This window comes from Microtus oregoni, unplaced genomic scaffold, assembly GCF_018167655.1.
Source record: "Microtus oregoni isolate MIOR12 unplaced genomic scaffold, Mior012 000018F_ref0000195, whole genome shotgun sequence".
Classification (NCBI taxonomy): Eukaryota; Metazoa; Chordata; class Mammalia; order Rodentia; family Cricetidae; genus Microtus; species Microtus oregoni.
This window is the reverse complement of record NW_024543077.1, coordinates 1,713,530-1,733,146: the sequence shown is the minus strand read 5'-3', so window position 1 is coordinate 1,733,146 and position 19,617 is coordinate 1,713,530. Positions and strand designations below refer to the sequence as shown.

Below are 19,617 nucleotides of genomic sequence, written 5' to 3'. Positions count from 1 at the left end.
ACAGTCTTGATGGGCCATTCTCTCCAGTGTCTTTAAATAGCTAAACGTTCAGCAGCTATCTAGGCACAGTGGTGAACCTGCTGTAATCGCTGCTCCTGGGAGGTTGAGGCAAGAGAACTGCAGGAGCCCAGACATTTGAGACCAGCCTGAACATAGCAAGACCCTCCTCAAAAAAATCTGTTTAAAGTATGTAATACATGTTTGACAAAGACATTAAATTAATAAATGGATTTGCTCTTCGTCTCCTGAGGACTTTTCTTTCTCATAAAAATGATGATTTCCAGCTGTCACATGATCTGGGCTTGAAGACTTGTCATTTTGCTTTTCTTTTCCCTGCAGGGTTTATCCATGGCTTAGAGGCCTGGGCTATACGTCCTTGACTGTCTTTTTGTTGGGATTTTTATTGTGGAATGTAGATAACATCTTCTGTGATTCACTGAGGTAAGATATATTTTCATTCCTAGAAAATAATTTTGGAAGCATTATATTAAGCAGAGAATTTTGTAGGCATTTTAGTGTCCTAAAATGAATTTTACCAGTGTTGACACTGTATAGCACAGTAAAATTAAACTCTGGGAATACCTATTTACATTGCCTGAAAGTTCAAACCTCAGAATATTTTATAATCTTGGGTTATTTTGTATGTGTGTATCAAAAATTATACAGTTAATCACAGATTCACTGTATCTTTGAAAACTGGTGTGGTGGTACAAGCCTTCAATCCTAGCACTTGAGAGGCAGAGGCATTCAGATCTCTGTGAGTTCGAGGCCAGCCTGGTCTACAAAGTGAATTTCAGGATAGCCAGGACTATTGCACAAGGAAACCCTGTCTTTAAAAAAGAAAGAAAGAAAGAAAGAAAGAAAGAAAAGAAAAAAGAAAAGAAATGACCTAATCTGCTTCATGAAACATAAGCATTGGAATGCAGGTTAACCTTGCCAAGGACGGCATCAGTCAGCAAGGCCTTAGACTGTTAGAAACCTGGAAGTTGTGTGGCCTGGTCTCTGCAGATTTATTACAGGAAAGGAGAAGGAGGGAGGTATAGCCTAAGATTAAAGGACTTGAGAGAGATATTATGCATGCTAACATCAGCTCAGATGGTCAAGCACTTGTCACCAGCACCAAAAACCAAAGCCAGTGGTTAACAATGTCATTATTAGCCTTTGTGGTCTTGGTTCACTGTGAAGACATGAACACAAGTATTGGACTTGATTAATAATTAAGTTTTTATACTAGAGGGTTATTACTAATACCTTAGATATGAAAATAGTATTATAGCTATGTTTTAAAGAAGTTTTTCTAGTGACATATACTGAAATATCTAGTGATAAAATATGTCTAGACTTTTCCTCAAAGTAACGTGGGAGAGAGACATTAATGAAGGTTCAGATGACTTGGATTTAGCATAATTGGATAATTATTGAAGTTCGGTTGTAAGGATTATTATTTAGCTTACTTTTGAGGAGGGTGATTTGTTTTTTTTTTGAGTCAGGGTTTCATACAGCCCAGATTGGCCTTGAGATCACTAAGTAACCAAGGGTGGTCTTGAATTCCTTGCATCCTGTCTCCATCTCCCAATGTTAGAGTCACAAGCAGATGCCCCCGCCACATATGTTGTATATGTACATGTGGGACTTTAAACATAGATAAGTATATTCTTTGCTTAGATCCCTATACTAAAAAGTTATGTGAATATAGACAAATAAATATACACTAAATACTAAGATCAAGCTGGATATGGTGGTGTATGCCCATAATCCCAGCACTCTAGGTAGGAGGTTCAAGACATGAAAGCTAGCCTAGACTACTTGAAACCTGGGAAACTAAGATCTAGATGCATGCTTCTGAACTAGAAACATCCAGCAAAATGCCTAGGAGAGCTGAGCGGGTAGCCATCCCTGGGTGTGACCCACTAACTCCGTATGGTGGCCTCAAGTTGGCTTTCCACATTGGTATTCTTCTCTAGTGAATATTAGTATGATATATACTTATTTAATCAAAAGAGTTTGAGACCCACCCAGACTCAGGTAACTTACTTGGGGAACTATGTTAATCTACAAATTTTAAGTTCCTGCCACATACAGTTTTGCTAATGCCCACTTCCTCAAAGAAGCACTTAGATGTGAAACCGTAGATATTAAAAGAATTTATAAGCTATATAGTGGTATACTGAGATGAAAGGAAGTGCGTGTGTGTTCTTTCCTTTTCCTGAGCAGATAGCTAACTGTATTTGTGTTTTTCAAAGTGAGTTCCAGAAAGTAGCTGTTCCTAAGTATTAATAAAGCACTACTTAAAAACAGTTTCCATGGCTTAATGGTTACCTGGAACAGAACGATGCATTCTGGGTAAGACTATTCAAAACCTTTAATTAATTAAATACATTAAAGTTAATAAGAGGTCAGTAAATTGTCTTCTACATTAATTTGAGTCATTTCTTCATGAACCTTTTGGAAGTATTGTTTGTTCCACAATACCCTTTTAGAAAACAATACAGTGAGTGTACAGAACTTAAATAATTTCCATATTTTACAATATTTCAAAGTGTAACATATCTTCAGTTATAAAAGTGCCCTCCCCTTCTCCACACAGGAACTTTCGAAAGAGAGCACCCCCTATCCTTGGTGTCACGACACAGTTTCATGCATGGTGGCATATTTTAACTGGCCTGGGCTCTTATCTTCACATCCTTTTCAGGTAGGAAATAAAGGCTTTTTGATGTAGTATTGGAAGAGTTTCGCCTTTTTTTTTTTTTTTTTTTGACTTTATGCTTCAAGAAGGAAGGTGTAAATATAAAATGTTGGAGACAGAATCAGCATTTCAGCACTGCCTTTGCCACTGGGTGACCATAAGAATTCCCTTCCCAGCCAGATGCTGGTGGCGCACGCCTTTAATCCCAGCGCTCGGGCGGCAGAAGAAGGCCAATTTCTGTGAGTTTGAGACCAGCCTGGTCTACAGGAGCTAATTCCAGGACAGGCTCCAAAACTACAGAGAAATCCTTGAAAAAAGAGTTCCTTCCCTTCTCACATTATGTCGTGTGTGTCATGTGCATGAGATCAGGAGCAGCTGGAGCTGGGGATTCCCTCATGTGTACTCCAGAAGTAGATGGCTGACAGCTGACTAGTTCCACGAGACCCATTCACACCCAAGTCTCACAAGAGGGTGTGAGGGTGTGTGTTCTTAGAGTGTTCAGTCCAGACCTTCTCGGGGGTGGAAGGCTCTTTTTCCAGAAATAACTTGGTTATCACTTTGTTCTCTTTGAGACTGTTTATGATTAGACACTTTTGGCAAAAATGGACAAGTCATACCTCCTTAGCATCCTTTTCCCAGTTATTAGGCCTTATCTTCCTTCAAACCATCTATTTGTGATTGATTTAAAAAAAAAAAACAACTTACTTTTATTTTGTTTTGCCTGCACATATATTTTTAGTTTATTTTACTATGTTTTACTGGCACACATTTCTGTGTGCCACGTGTGTGCCTGGTGCCTGCAAAGGCCAGCAGAGGCCATCTGGTCCCCTGGAACTGGAGCTGCAGATGGTTATGAGCCACCAGTGCTGAGCTGTCTCTGTTACCCCTCAAACTGTTTATGATGAGTTACGTTTGTATTTACTCATCTTCCTCCCCAGCCGGGTATAAGTTCATCCGAGCAGGGACTTACCTATTCTTTGCCATCTTTCAGATGTAAGAATAACGCCTAATATGTAGTCAGCAACCAGGGTATGTCTTTAATGAATGGATGTGTACGTGGTCATGTCTTCACCAATGGCACGTTAGCCTCAGAATCTTTGTGGGAACAAAGTGAAATGTTTATAGGAAAAAGAAGCTCGGCGGTGGCGGCACACACCTTTAACTCCAGCACTCAGGAGGCAAAGGCTGACAGGTCTCTGAGTTCAAGGCCAGCCTGGTCTACAGAGTAAGTTCTAGGACAGCCAGAACTTCCAAAAAAAAAAAGAAAGAAAGAAAGAAAGAAAGAAAGAAAAAAACCCCTTTTTTTGAACCAGAAATTCATGGTGGCTTGGGTCTGATCTTGAGGGACAAGTGATGGAGGTTGAAGGTCAGACTACAGAATGGAAATCATGTAATCGTGTATTCTTTAAGACCAGAAGGTGCGTGAGAAACAAAACTGAGGAACTCGTGTGTACAGGAAAATGTAGCACAGTCACACTAAGTTTTACAAATTTAACAACTAGGTTCTTGCAATGTTTACATTCTTATTAGAAATATTAGAAAATTATGTTTTGTATTGTGGTCATGGTACATTTGTCACTATTCCAGTGCATTTAAATAGTGTAGTGTACATAAAACTGTGATGTATTCCTGACAGCCCAGTGTCTGCCGTGTGCTCTGCTTTGCTGGTCTAACCTCAGCTCCAGCAGTGACTCACTTTAAAGACAGACACCAACGGAACTGTTACTCTCTGGGTTTCTCATGCCTTTATTTAAATAATGCTTCCAGCTGCGTTTGCAAAGGTGGACTTGTGATACCAACCACATGGGGCATTATAATGCGATGCTTGGTCTAAACTACAGACACCTGAAGTTAAAGTCTATGAGTTGATTTGTCTAAGAAATTTTTCCACTTTTCTTTCAGTTTATATACAAGAACACTTTACCTGAGATACAGGCCAAAAGTGAAGGTAAGTCTTGTTGTGAGGCAGGGTGGTGGTAGAAGAGGAAGTGGATGTGAGAGACAACAGAACTATGGAGCAGTAGAGGGCAGCAGACATCAGTTCTGAAGTGTTCGCTCTCCATCTCCTACTCTGTGATCTTAGAGAAGCAGCTTCTTTAAACCCGAGTTACTTCAACAGAATGGAGCTATTGGTAGCTACATTACAGCACTATTTTAAAACTTGAAGATTAAGGGACTAGGGAGATGGCTCAGCAGTTAAGCATGTCCTGTTCTTTCAAAGGACCCAAGTTCCATTCCCAGCACCCATGTGAGACGCCTCACAACCACCTCTAACTCCAGCTTTGGGGACCCAGTGCCCTCTTCTGACTTGCACAAGCACTGTGTTCACATGTGTGTATGTGCACACAAGTCTGCCCCCAGTTCCTTTAGGAGTTACAGATTACATGCCTACCTGTGTTCACATGTGTGTATGTGCACACAAGTCTGCCCCCCAGTTCCTTTAGGAGTTACAGATTACATGCCTACTTCATTTGCATAGATGAACTGAAAGTAGATTTTGAGAGCTGATGTCAGGAAGGCCCTTGCTGTGCTCAGGCTGCTCATACTAACAGCCTAACACGTGTTACCGTGCAGACCCCAGGATGTGTTAATCCTCCTTCCTCTTCAGGCATAGAGCAGTCTCTCCTCTCATCCTGTCCTCACCTGTCTCCACAGTTTCTCTTTGGGATCTGGCCCATGGTCATGTTTGAACCTCAGAGGAAGCACTGATGAATTCTTCTATCAAGGAAACAAAAGCATCTGCTGTAGTTCTGGCAAGATGGTCCAGAAGTCCCCAAAGACGTGCACATTCAGACACCATGCCCGTCACAAGAGCTGGATGACTCAGCCGCACAGAATGAGCATCGGTTTGTTGACTGTTTAGCTCCTGGCTTTATCTCATTTGTCTGTGACCTAAGATGCTTATAGAGAAACTGATGGGTGTATATTTATATTCTGGAGTGGGAGAAGTTGGGCGTTTCTTAACAGGTTAACAGTCTGTGCTGGTCATTCATGGAAAAAGCTAATATGTTAATTATACCTTTCCTAATTGTTGATTAAATATTGAACAAAGTCATTAAGGACTGACAAAATCCCATTTCCAGATGGTTGACTGTGAGCCAGTACTTAGGCTGTGTCAACTTTGATTTATATTATTATATTAACCTCACGTGGTTTTTTAATGTTTAAAAAGGAAAAGAAAGCCCTGGCTGTAGCTGCCTGGATAGCCCCTCACTATCTGCCTTGGTGCTAGCTGGACCGCCGTAAGCAGACTCCGACCTGCCAGTGCGTGGGCTCTGTTCTCACCCCACCAGTTTGTTTCGGGCTCTGGCCCACAGCCAGTCAAGGGGCCGGCCGTCTGTCATCCGGTTGGGAGTTCCTTCAGGGCTCCTGTCTTTCACCAGTTAAAGTCTGTTGTTTTGCTTTCTTTGATTTTCAAGTTATTATTATTTTTGCGTCTAGCAAATTTAACTGGTGATCTGGCCTACCCATTTTCTGTATGACAGCATAGTTTAAATGAAGTTACCAGGGAAAGTTGGACGTTTTTTACTTCTTGCATTGTGCAGTATTTTCCAGTTCTCAGAGAGGTCATGGCTATACCCAGACACCTGTGTCAGGTTAACCCTGTTTTGCATAAAGCTTATTAAAGTATTTGCTCCTTCATTTTTTGAGGAGAAGAAATACAAGTATTAAAACAGTACTGACTTGTAACTTCTGCAGCATCTAAAATTTTAAAAGTCGGTAATAGCAGTCAAGTCTCATGGGGAGGCAGATAGGTCTAATCTGAGTGTCAGGAAATTGAATTGATTGTCACAAAAATAAATGAAAGGTCATGTATCTATTGATTGCATCCTGAGCTAAGGCTTCAAAGGAAAAGTAGGGGTTTTTTCTCATGCAAAATTGATAAAAACAACTTTCCCATTTTTCCAATAGTCATTAAGAAGCCTTAGCTGGCAGGGTGATGCGCGCCATTAACCCCAGCACTCGGGAGGCAGAGGCAGGCGGATCTCTGTGAGTTTAAGGCTAGCCTGGCCTACATAGTTCCAGAACACCTTCAAGGTGAGATCTCAAACAAACAAAAAGCATTTGGTTTATTAGGTAGTCTCGGTACATTTTAAAGACCAACATTAAACAAACACACCTTTTATAAAAGCAAGACATGCCAAAACATAATTTGAGAGAACCTCAGTTGTACTGTCGCTGTAGGCATGAGTCAGAGTCCAGAGTGCACCCGCTGAGATGCCCAGGTTCCTGTGTACTTGGATAGTGATGGAAATAGAGATCTTTCACTAGGAATGGGACTGGCAAAGGTCCTTGGTCAGCAGAGCCTCCATCTTTCTTGGCAATTAGAGAGGTAGAGCTTATTTTAAAGCATACTATTTTGTTATGCATATACCAAATTTGGAGAGGTTTCCAGTCTTCCTTGGGGTTGCTTTTTGTTTGTTTGCCTCTAGAACTTCCTGTTCGCCTACCTCACTTTACCCCTTCCTCAGAGCTGTGGTCCCAAAACACTTTCCGAGGGGCTAAAGGATAATAGTCTATTTTGTGTAAATCTGTGCTGATGAGGAGTGTAATCCTTGCCAAAGAGAGACCACAAAGCTCTCTTCCTGTTGTTTCTGTTGGTTGGAGAGGAGGCTTTGGAGTTTTTGTTGTGGGGGTTGACTTGAATCCCTTTATCATAATGAGCTAAGTTTGAAACTGTCATATCCTAGAAGATACAAATTGTACAGGACTAAAAATGCAAGAATTTGAGCTGAAGAGATGGTGTAGCAGTTGAGAGCACTAATTGCTCTTGCAGGGGACCTGGGTCTGATTGCACCTACATGGTAGCTCACAACCTCCATCACTGCAGTTCCTACGGCTCTAGCGACCTCTTTTGGCATCTGCAAGCCCCAGACACACACATGGTACACATACAAGCAGAACATCCATACACCTAAAGTAATAAATCTCTGAAAAGTTGTCAGTGCAAGAACATTATGATTATACCAGAAGTAGCCCCAGGAAGGACCTGAGTCAGGAAAACCAAAGCTATGCTTGTGTAAATTGTTCTGGGTATGGTCCTTTAGACTGCTAAAAAACAAAGCAAAACAAAATCACACACACACACAAACAAACAAACAAAAAATCCCAACTGATGGTTATATATTGAGATCATGGTAAAATACAAAAAAAAAAAAAAATTAGGAAAAAATCCAGTAGTAGATGGATTAAAGGAAAGATACTATGGGTTGTAACCAGAGTACCAACAGTGCCAAAAGAAAAATAATGAAAAAAAGCAAAGCATACGGTTGTAATTACTGATAGTTTATCTTTGCCTTTAAGAAGTGAAAGTATCCCGTTTGTTGTCTGAAGAGATCCTTTAAGTCCTTCAGCCTTTTCATAGCTAGGAGTAGGTGCTTGTCTTCAAGGTGTTCTTGAGGCTGTGGAGACACTGGTGCCACTTCCTTAGAATGACCCCCACAGGCTGTATCCGGTCTCCACACATCTAGTGCCCACCTTTAACAGCTTTAATGCCTATCAGGTGCAGTCTGTTGTCTCTGCCGAGGTCGCCAGAGAAGTAAGTCTGCAGCAGTGCACTGAGTTCTAACCACAATACGGGAGACTGTTTTGGTAAGGCTTAATAATATGTCCTTTTTATTACACAGAGTAAGTATACCCAGTCTGATGTTACTGCTTGGTGATACTGTAACTTCTATAATTTTCGTTATGGAAAGGAAGTTCAAGTTAAAGCTCTTTGGCAAATTTGTGCGTCATTCTAGATGTATCTCAGCCTCACTTGGAAGTCTTACATCCATCACTGTACAGTAGGAGCACTCTTATAGGAGGAGCCAGTCCAACAGAATTCTCAACACAGCGTCCAAAGAATTGGGTCAAAATAAAGCATTTTGATGCTGTTTTATTTTTGTTACCCTTGACCTTTTTTAAAAATTAAAATAAAGTTTTAATTTTTTCCAGTACCAGTTTGGAAGACAGTCCTTATTAAAATCGGTACGTCCCGTGTGATGACTTAATAGGGCTTCCATGCTGTGATGCGTGGATGGTGTTCATTTCATAGACACAAATAGCACTTGAAGGGTTAATGAAACATTTGATAGGCAAAAAAATACAATTTTAGTAGGTTAGTAGGGAGTTAGGGGTACCTGTATTTATCATAAGGCAGTATGTATTTATCAGGCCTTTTAATATGTCTCACGCATTCATGTTTACCCACATTTAAATCCGGCCTGGCATTGAGGCTGGAGTGGTAGATAGTTCAACGGCTGAGGGCACTTGTTGCCCCTGCAGAGGACCTGGGTTCAATTCCCAGCACCCACGGGTGCTCATGACCATTCACAGCTCCAGTTCCAGGGGATCCAATGGCTCTTCTGAGGTGACAGCCATACATGTGGTGCACATACGTACATGCAGGCCAAACACTTGTACACATAGCATAAATCTTAAAAACAAAATTAGTCATACTAAGAGAAGCACAAAATAAAGGTTTTTAAATGATAAATGAGATGCTCACAGGCTTAAGTTCTTCCTCAGAGTGAAAAATGACAAAGGAATTGGATGAAGACAGTCACCATGACACAGAATAAATTTAGTGAGAGGAGATAGTTCCAAGGTAAAGCTGTAAGGTAGGATTAGTTTATTTTCCTTTCTTGTTTAATAGTTAATAATCAAGAGAGATCACCTTCATGATGGGAAATTTTTAGAATGGGATCTCTTCTAGGCTGCACAATTCTTTCTTTTTTCATAGAAAATTTCGCTGTTTGAAGGTAAAGAAGGAAAAGTCAGCAGAAAACACAGCCGGAGAATGCCTAAACTATTTTTTTTTTAGAATTTATCTTTAGTTCTTATACAATCTTTCAACTTTTTGTTAATTTCTTACTCGTTTTTAACATTTCTTTATCTTAGATGTAGATTTAAAACTCTTATTAACTGTAAATTAAAATTTCAGTCTTTTCTTTAGATGTTTTAAATGTTCAATTAGGCCTGGTGGCAGTGGCACACGCCTTTAATCCCAGCGCTCAGGAGGCAGAGCCAGGCGGATCTCTGTGAGTCTGAGGCCAGCCTGGAAGCAGAGTAAGTTCCAGGACAGTCAGGGCTACACAGAGAAATCCTGTGTAGGCGGGGGACATTTAGGCAATGGGACACTCATCAGACTTTGTTGAAGGAACAGGGAGTGTTCATATCAGCTGGACTGGTCCACATCAGCTTTCAGGAAGTCCAGGGCTCGCCACCATTCAGAGCAGGTTATAGTCAGCAACTGATGCTTAGACGCATCTACCAGCCAAGTGGAAGCCGATTGAGATAAGTTTAAACTGGGAACAGAGTTAAAATTTAACTTAAAGAAAAAACCCATATTGTAGAAAAAGAGCAGATAACGGGTATCTGTAAACAGAAGGAATAGACTCATACCTTTGAGTCCTAGCAAAAACTACAGATTTTGGTTAGAAACATGTATATTTTTCTGCTGTTCAGAGAACCACGTCTGGTTTGACAGAGATGCCTTTGGTCCAATGAGAAACACCTTTAAGTTCATATTTAAATGGCAACCAGAATAAATCTAAAATCTTGAGCTTCTGACCCACATAGCAAGTAGTCATTACTCTATCAGCTTATTAGAACTCCATGGGGGGGATTAGAAACATTTTTCATATCTTAAGTCATTTCTTTTAGACCCTCAAAGCTTATGAACTTTTATATCCTCAGGCCTTAAAACATTTTTTAATGAGCTTACAAGTTGGTTATAGATTGGTGGAAGAATCTGGATACCTTTTGCTGCTAAACTGACATTATATCTGCCCTAGCTGTTAATACTATCAGAGATCTCTGAAGGATAAATAAAGTATATCTGAGTACAGACCAAATAGTAGTTTTTAAATCTATTAAAAATGACAAGAACCAAAATCTATATACGGTTAGTCATGACCAGGTCTCCATAGTATTGGAGACAGAAATATCCAGAACAGCAACTGTCTAAGCCAGGCCCAGAAGGTGAATTTTTCCTTTTCTGTGGAAGAGGGACATGGAAAAGACTGACCTTGTTTTGTCTAGGCAAAAGTGGTGCAATCAATTCTCCAAGGTCCGGCTGTTTGTCCACAGTCTGGACAGGGTCCTGGCAGCTGGTGTTGCACTGGGACATCTCGTCCAGTGGTCAGCGTCGTCATAATCCAGGTGGAGACATCATGGTGTCTATAATCTTCTCTGGAGACCTTGGGTTAATGCTAGGATCTTAGAGTCTCTGTCTAATATAATAGGCTTTTTAATTATTATTTTAAATGCCACATTCTGTAGATCTCTGAAGTATGAGGGCTGCCTAGGCATGTCTAATTAGACAAACTTTGTTTTTGTTTTAAGTTTGATTTTGAAAACATATACAGGGAACTAAATAAGGTTTATTTCTGTAACTAATCATATCGGTACTTTAAAGATGACTAACTTGTATTTTCTGACAGTCTATAATAATTTAGCAGCTTTTACAAGACTAGAACTCCACACTCTGTCATGACTTTGAATTAAAGCTAATAAAGAAACTGAATTAGTCATTCCAAGGGTAAACACAGAACAAGTTTATATCTAATTGTTAATGTTGTCTCCTGCAAAGGCAAGGAACAGGTCCCAGGGTGATATGGGAACAGGAGGGAGTCTAAGGGCTGGCATTGCCCTTGGGCAAACTGAGACTCAGGCCTACCTTCCTGCTGATCTATAGAACCCATCTTAGCAGGTGTATACCGAGTTGACCTGAGAAAGCTGCCCTGGGCCCAACATTTTCCTCCTTCACAAGTACCAATGACAGGACTCAATCATGGGTCCTGTCTGTCCAGGGGCTCAAGGGGGTGATACTGGAACCTCTATACCATCAGTTGAGCAGTATTGACCTGTTCTCGAACAAAAGCCATTGGTCTGTTGATAAGAAGCAGCTAATTAGGGGCCGGTTGGAGCTGGAAGCGGGGTTGTTAATCAAGGAGACCAGTTGAACAAGTTTTTACGTTCAGTGTGAGCGTTCTGTTTTGATGGAGGAAGGTCATTGGCTAATAAAGGAACTGCCTTGGCCCATTTTATTGGTTAGAAGATAGGTGGGAGGAGTAAACAGAACAGAATGCTGGGAGGAACAGGAAGTGAGCTCAGACTTGACAGCTCTGCTCGCTGGAGCAGAGACACCATGCCCCGCTCCCGGGCAGACACACACCATGAAGCTCCGACCCAGGATGGACTAGGCTAGAATCTTCCCGGTAAGACCGGTTCTCACAGATTATTAGAGATGGGTTGATCAGGATATCAGAATTAGCCAGTAAGGGCTAGAGCTAAAGGGCCAAGCAGTGTTTAAATGAATACAGTTTGTGTGTTGTTATTTCGGGCATAAGCCGAGCAGGCGGCCGGGGTGCTGGGAACGCAGCCCCGCCGCCCCTTATTACTACACTGTTTTCTGTCATTAGCAAGGCCATTGAATCTCTTAATAACCCCAGAGTGACTGACATAGAAACAGCATTCTTTCCCCAGAAGAGGAGGTCTAAACCTCTTAGTATTAATACAGAAATTTATGACTCAGTTTATCCAAAGAGTTTAAACCCTAACGATATAAAATATAAGACATTTTATAGCACAGATGTCTCACAGCCTTATAAATTTATTTAAAAACCTAAAATCTCTTAAATGGCTTTCTGCAATATCAAAAATAAAGTACTTCCTTGGTCCCACCCTCGACAGCACATACACAGCCTGATTTTTAGATCTCAGCCTGCTCCATTTCACTGTACCCGGTGCTTCTGGTGACGATCACCTAGCACTGGCACTTCTAAAACCATTAAGGTCCATTGTTGCAACTGTATATTCTCTGGGACTCTAGTCCTGTTATACATTTGTAAACCTTAGCTGTTTTATTTTTTTTTATGATCCCTTTATGTCTTTATAACCATTATCACCTGGGTGACTCTTAACAAAGTCTAGCAGGCAGAACAAGGTACATTTGAGTATAAAAACATTGAGGTTAGCTAGGTGGTGGTGGCACACGCCTTTAATCCCAGCACTCGGGAGGTAGAGGCAGGCGGATCTCTGTGAGTTCGAGGCCAGCCTGGTCTACAAAAGCTAGTTCCAGGATTGGCGGGACTGGCTCTAAAACTACAGAGAAACCCTGTCTTGAAAAAAACAAAAACATTGAGGTGTATTTTAATCCAAACTATCTTGGAGATCTGTTAGGCCCACTCCACGTGGTCATCTTTAATCAAGATGGCAGTGAAATCATGTGGCATCCATTTTTTAACTCTAGCAAAATGGCAATTTAAAATTTAAAATAGAATTATGCCTTATGATTTTTTTTTAAATTACCCATGCATAGATTTTAAGTAAATAAAACACGGGTCTAACAGAGGAAGAGCCATAATACAATTTTATTTATTATTTATTTATTTATTTTTATTTTGGATTTTCAAGACAGGGTTTCTCCGTAGCTTTTTGGTTCCTGTCCTGGAACTAGCTCATGTAGACCAGGCTGGTCTCGAACTCACAGAGATCCGCCTGCCTCTGCCTCCTGAGTGCTGGGATTAAAGGCGTGTGCCACCACCACCCAGCCATAATACAATTTTAAAAAACAGCATATAGCAGTTTTAACATTATCTATACCAAAAAGTCATCTGAATTTCTGCTAACCCAAATTTAGTAATCAGAGCTCAGTGATAAAGTTTTGAAGTCAGACCCATAACAGCACAAATAGACCATTTCTGTCTCAGCTCCATGCTTGCAAAAAAACTGACATAGACACACTTTTTAACAAAACAAGCATATTTAGTATTTGCATGTATGAGAAACCACAACAAACATAGTTTACATCCCCTTTTGACCTTTTATAACTTTTTATATACATTTAGTCCATTTTTTCCTGTTTATTTCTTTCGTCTTCTGCTTTCTCCCTCGCTTTTTAGACGACATACCAAAATCTCTCTCACTTTTTAGACAATATGAAACTTCTTATCGAAGTCTTTCTTGTGGTTTTCCTCAGTGGTGTATGATGTATGGCTTCAATGTTATAAGTAAGAACAGAAACATGCATATACTATAACAAAAATAACTTTAAACTTACATCACATAAAATCCTGTACCAGTATGAAACATTTGAAATCAACAGTAGTTTTGTTTTATACATTAACCAATATTAATTTGTAACCTTCCCCTATAAATAATGACAGATATTTATGACCCACTGGATCTGAATGATCAAAGCAGCTCTGGTGGAGGGAAGTCTGGCTACAGCGTCACAACACCTACATCCAGAGTCCTTGGCCCTCGGAGCCAAACCTTGGTCAGGTTTGACCAGAAGTTGAGGCATGCAGCCCCCAGGGCAGGCAGAGGGAACTCTTTCACCAGCATGGGAGGGGGCAGTGTGGCCAGGCTTAGTGAAAGAAATCATCGAAAGCAGAAAATTGGTGAAGATGGAATTCAACAAGGGGGCTGTGTTCCAGCTGCAGTAGGCAGCGGAGCTTGGCAGCTTTGGCCGCATGGTCCTAGGGTTAAGGATAGAAGAAAGGGGCTACGGACTTTGTCTCCATAGCCAAGGAAAGCTGCTGAAGCCAGGCACTGGGAAGTGGAAGCTTGAATTACCTTGGAGATCCTGAGATGTTGGAGATGCCAGAGCCGTGGGAACCTGCTGTGAGCTGCTCACAGAGAATGGAACCAACCCAAGAGAAAGAAGTGTGCCGCAGTCAACAGAGCTGGAAGGAGTTGGAGATCTGAAGAGCGTATTGACGTCAGGCCTGCAGGTGCAGAGTTTGGAGTTTGTCCAGCTGGTTTTCCGCTTTGCTTTGGTCCAGTATTTCCTCACTATGTTTTCTTCCCTATGTTTTAGAAAGTTAATGCACATTCTCTGCGTTATATGTTGGAAGTATGTGGTCTGCTTTTTGATTTTGATTTTATAGGGGATTACAGTTAAGAGGTTGCATGAATCTTAGGAGAGACTTTGAACTTTTAGACTTTGAAATAAATTTGAGACTGTGATAGACTATGGGGACTTCTGAGATTGGACTGAATGCTTTTTTTTTTTTTTTTTTTTTTTTTGGATTTTTCGAGACAGGGTTTCTCCATAGTTTTTGGTTCCTGTCCTGAAACTAGCTCTGTAGACCAGGCTGGCCTCGAACTCACAGAGATCCGCCTGCCTCTGCCTCCCGAGTGCTGGGATTAAAGGCGTGTGCCACCACCGCCCGGCTGAGGGACTGAGTGCATTTTTGCACTATGATATGGCTACAAGCCTTTGGGGGCCAGGGAGTAGAATGTGGTGGTTTGAAAGGAAATGACCTCCAAAGGAAGTGGCACTGTTAGGAGGTGTGACCTTGTTGAAGGAAGTGTGTCACTGTGGCGGCGGGCTTATAGGTCTCATATATGCTCATATATGCACAGTGTCTTAGACTATTTCCTATTGCCCACAAGTCAAGATGTAGGACACTTCTCCAGCACTATGTCTGCCTGCACGCCACCATGTCACGCCATGATGATAATGGACTAAACCTCCAAAAATGTAAGTCACCCCAATTAAAGGTTTTCCTTTATAAGAGTTGCTATGGCCATGGTGTCTCTTCACAGCAGTAGAACACTGACGAAGACATCTTTCCATCTTCTGAGTCTTCTCCACTTTACCTCTTCAAAGACTTGTTGCACAGGTTTTCCCTTTGCTCGGTTAGAGTTACCCCAAGATATTTTATGGTTTTTTCTGGATGTTGTGAGGGGTGTTATTTCCCTGATTTCTTTGTCAGCAGCCTGTTTATCATTTGTACATAAAAGGGCTACTGGTTTTTACCACAAGGACACTTGCTCACCTATGTTCATAGCAGCTTTATTCGTAATATCCAGAACATGAAACAACCTAGATGCCCCTCAAGTGAAGAATGGATAAAGAAAATGTGGTACATTTACACAGTGGAGTATTACTCAGCTGTTAAAAACAATGGCATCATGAAATTTGAATAAAAAAAAGTCCTGAGGGGGTAACCTAGACCCAGAAAGACAAATATGGTTTGTACGCACTTATAAATGGATATCAGCTGTAAAACAAAGGGTAACTATGCTATAAGCCACAGATACAGAGAGTCTGGGTAACAAGGAGGTTCCAGGAGGGCAAGCTCATATCTCCCTGGGAAGGGCAAACAGAAGAGATTTTGTGGATGGACTGGGGCCAGGTGGGGATAGGAACTTGAGGGATCAGATTGGACTTGGATGGAGGGGGAGAGAACTAAAAGAGATGGCTGGAAGCGGGGGAGGGCATTTCCATACCAGGCAGAAACCTGGTGCAAGGGAAACTCCCAGGAGTCTACAAGGATGACCCCAGCTAAGACTCCTAGCAAGAGCAGATTCTCAGCCTGAACTGGCCATCTCCCATGGCCAGGCAAGACTTCCAGTGGAAAGATGGGGGCACCAACCCAGCCACATACCCTTTTATACAGCCTGTCCTACCTATGGGATGTGCTGTGGTTAGGGTGGAGCAGAGATTGTGGGAGGGGCCAAACAATGACTGGTCCCGCCTGTAACCCACACCACGGGAGCGAGCCCACCCTTGATGCTGCCTTCAGGACCCAGAGGACGGACGGCCCAAAGACCTAGAATAGAGCCAAACATGGTTACAGGAAGAAAAAAAGTCAATGCAATGATGGCCTAATGGTATTCTGCTATATGCATAGCTTGGTGCCTGCCCCAATTGTCATCAGAGAGTCTTCATTAGCAGGGCCCAATAGAGTCCAGCTCTAACTGATCCCCTACCAAGGGTTAGGTCAGCAGCCTCAGCGTAGTGAAAGGACTTAAACAATTCCTGGTCTAAGAAGTACGGAGCGAGTTTATACACGTACTGTTTAAATCGTGTTTCTTATTCTTTCGCCCGTATTGTAAGGGTTCCAGTTTATACACACATACATACAAAGGCAATTTTCCGGCAATGGCAAGTAACAGGGCTTGAATTTTCGGGGTCAAAAAGCAGATAAGAACTGTCCCAATGACACTACTGCCTGCGTCTTTATGCCCCTGCAGAGGCATGTTTAGGACACCCAGGCAGTGCTCAGATGCCATGTGTATAGGGGTCCCCACACAGGCCAGAAGAGGGCATTGGATCTCCTGTAGCTGGAGTCACAGGCAATTGGGAGTGGTAGTGTTGGAAGTCCTCCTGTTTATGTGTTGCTTTCATTGGTTAATCAATAAAGAAACTGCTTGGCCTGATAGGGCAGAACTTAGGTAGGTGGAGAAGACAGAACTGAATGCTGGGAAGAAGGGCGGAGTGAGAAACGCCATGGAGCTCTTGCCTGAGATGGATGCTGGTTAGAATCTTGCTGGTAAGCCACAGTCAATGTGGCAATACACAGATTTAATAGAAATGGGTTAAATTAAGACATAGGAGTTAGCCAATAAGAAGTTAGAGCTAATGGGCCAGGCAGTGCTTAAATGAATACAGTTTCTGTGTGATTATTTCAGGTGTAAGCTAGCCGGGTGGCCAGGACAGAACAAAGGGCCCTGGCTCTATGTAACAGAGTGGCCCTAAGTTGGTCCTTTGTAAGAGCAAGAAGTACTCCTCACTGCTGAGCCATCTCTCCAGCCCAAGTTAAGGTTCTTAAGAGGATACACATGTGTGTGTATTTGTGTTCCTGGCTGATGCTTACCAAAACTGTTATAAGCATAGATCAGAGTCCAGAGGGCACCCGTGGGATTTCCAGGTTCTCTGTCCTAAACAAAGTATTGCACCAGGAACACATGGCTAGAGATGGAGATATTTTATCAAAAGAAAAGTAACTTCCCAGAATAGGAGCATGCTCCCTCCCCAAGGACTGGGGAAGGTCCAAAGTCCAGTCCTTGGGGGGGGGGGGGAGGCGCATTTACAAAGCCACTACCTTCTCTGGCAATAGGAAGTCACCAGACTTTTATTGTGTGTGCTGTTTTGTCATGTGTAGCATATAGTTGGAAGGGTTCCCTGTCTTCCTCTGCTGTTGGTTTTATTAAATGTCTATCTATGCCTTATCCTCCTTCCTCTCTTAGAAGGGAATAAAGAGTTCCAAAGCAGTCTGTGAAACTGCATTTTGCTTTACCATTCCGATTTTGGATGCTGTTTACGTGCGCCTGACATTAGAGGCCACTTCTAAAGAATGCCTCTCTTTCACACCACTCCATTTGAGTACTGTTCAGCTGACTGTTATTCTGCATAAAGTATGGATAATAAAAACATAGTCACATCCCTTGTGACAAGGTTACTGCAATTATGACTCAGATTCTGTAGCATCAAAGTCGGATTAAGAAGGAAGCGACATGCCCTGAGGCTATAGGCTTTTAGGGCAGGAGTTTTAATGTTCATTTCAGGGATAAGTTGCCTGGCATCTCATAGGAGGGGTATCCACACCCCTAAGGGGCAAGACTGTAATCACTTCTTCAAAGACTTTGAAGACAAAGCCAAGCCAGGCGCTTTCAGTTCCCCAGTCAGGCCTCACACAGGAGAGATCTCTGCTGACTGACAGGCTATGGCCAATTCACCTTCATCCCAATGCCTTTGTTTGTTCTTCCTTTGTGGAGTCTGCATGGACATTGCAAGGATTGGACATTATTACCCTCCCTCCCCTTCCTTTGACTTCCTCTTAACTAGAGTGTTAAATACCTACTGAGCAAACAGCGTTTTGTCTGTGTCTTACCAGGGTAAACACCAATACCCTGTGAAGAAGTGAAAGAGGCATTGTTAGGGTTACCACGACAGAGTACCTCGCCAGATCACAGCCAGGGAATTCTGCAGAAATCACACCGTGCAACAGATCTCATACAAGAGAGCTATGGGGGTGGGGGGTGATGAGAGGCCATCTTGGAGTGGGGAAAAGAGAGCGAGAGACAGAACGAAAGAGCAGGCTGTGCTGGCAGGGAACTTTTTAAAGGGTTCACCTTTTTAAAGGGTACATGTGTTGCGTTTGGCGAGTGGTGATGACATAGCTGTAGCGCTGAGTCGCTGAAGGCAGGCAGGGAGAATGCCTGGTTTCTAACATTCCTCCCTGTTGTTTATTATAAAAGGTGAGGAAGTAGGAAGGGGTGATGGCGAGGCAGGAATGGGGCACCATGCTCTGGAGACTGCTTCCTGTGGTCTGGGGAACATCCTTGGGGACCCAAGGAAACTGGGATGCTGGCTGCAGTCCTGAAAGAGGCTGGACCACCTGGGCCAGCCACATTGACGCAGGTTTGGGAGTTTAGAGGAAATTTATCCAGGATGCACATTTGAAACTTTTAGACCCAGGGTCCTGGTAGCTGGGGGTGGGGGATCCCACCCTCAGGAATAAACAGAATAGGCAGGTCATTGTACTCCTCTGAAGTCCATTTGACCCGAGAGCTGGATTCAAGTTGATTCCCTGACACTTACAAGAATTTTTTATTACAAAAAGAGATAAGTTTCGGATACGCTAGTATTACCATGGATTTTGATCTGTACTGAAATCCACATTATAGAAAAGGCTGTGGATTCACACTTTTGAGTGATAATAGAAGCGTGGGGATGGAAAATGATTTGGGGTTAAAATTGTGATTACCTTTTCTTCTATCCAGAAAATTGGGTGTATATAGACTAGACAGATGTTTTTAGCACAATGAGAAACACTTTTAAGTATATATCATCATACAAAAATCCATACTAATCTAAAATATTTTGAAGATGTCTTGTTGCTTTCTTGCTCTAAAAGAACCAAGTAAACTCAGTAGGACTGAGATGTTTTATAATTGCTGCTTTATGCCACGTGGTCAACTTTACATGGTTAAGTCACATGGCATGTACCCTTTAAACTTAGTAAAGAGGGCTGCTAACCATGTGGCTACTACATCCTGATGTGGTCATCAGCCAAGGTACACATGGTTGCTATTTAAAAACATCTGTTTTCTTAGTAGATCTATCTATCTATCTATCTATCTATTATCAAAAAATTAAATCCAATGAGAAAAGGGGAGATAGGTCACAAAGAAAAAACACCACCATA

General features: G+C 42.0%; 1 protein-coding gene across 2 annotated transcripts in view; it reads left to right on the top strand.

Moving 5' to 3' along the window:
* LOC121458983 (alkaline ceramidase 3) overlaps window positions 1-8,625 on the top strand; it is a 65,601-nt gene extending 56,976 nt beyond the window's left edge. For both annotated transcript variants that reach the window (XM_041668434.1, XM_041668435.1), the window contains exons 8-11: window positions 340-441; window positions 2,588-2,692; window positions 4,589-4,634; window positions 5,342-8,625. In XM_041668434.1, coding sequence (XP_041524368.1) covers window positions 340-441; window positions 2,588-2,692; window positions 4,589-4,634; window positions 5,342-5,395 — 307 coding nt within the window. In that variant the 3' untranslated portion in view covers window positions 5,396-8,625. The remainder of the gene's footprint in view (window positions 1-339; window positions 442-2,587; window positions 2,693-4,588; window positions 4,635-5,341) is intronic.
* The last annotated feature ends 10,992 nt before the right edge of the window (window positions 8,626-19,617 follow it).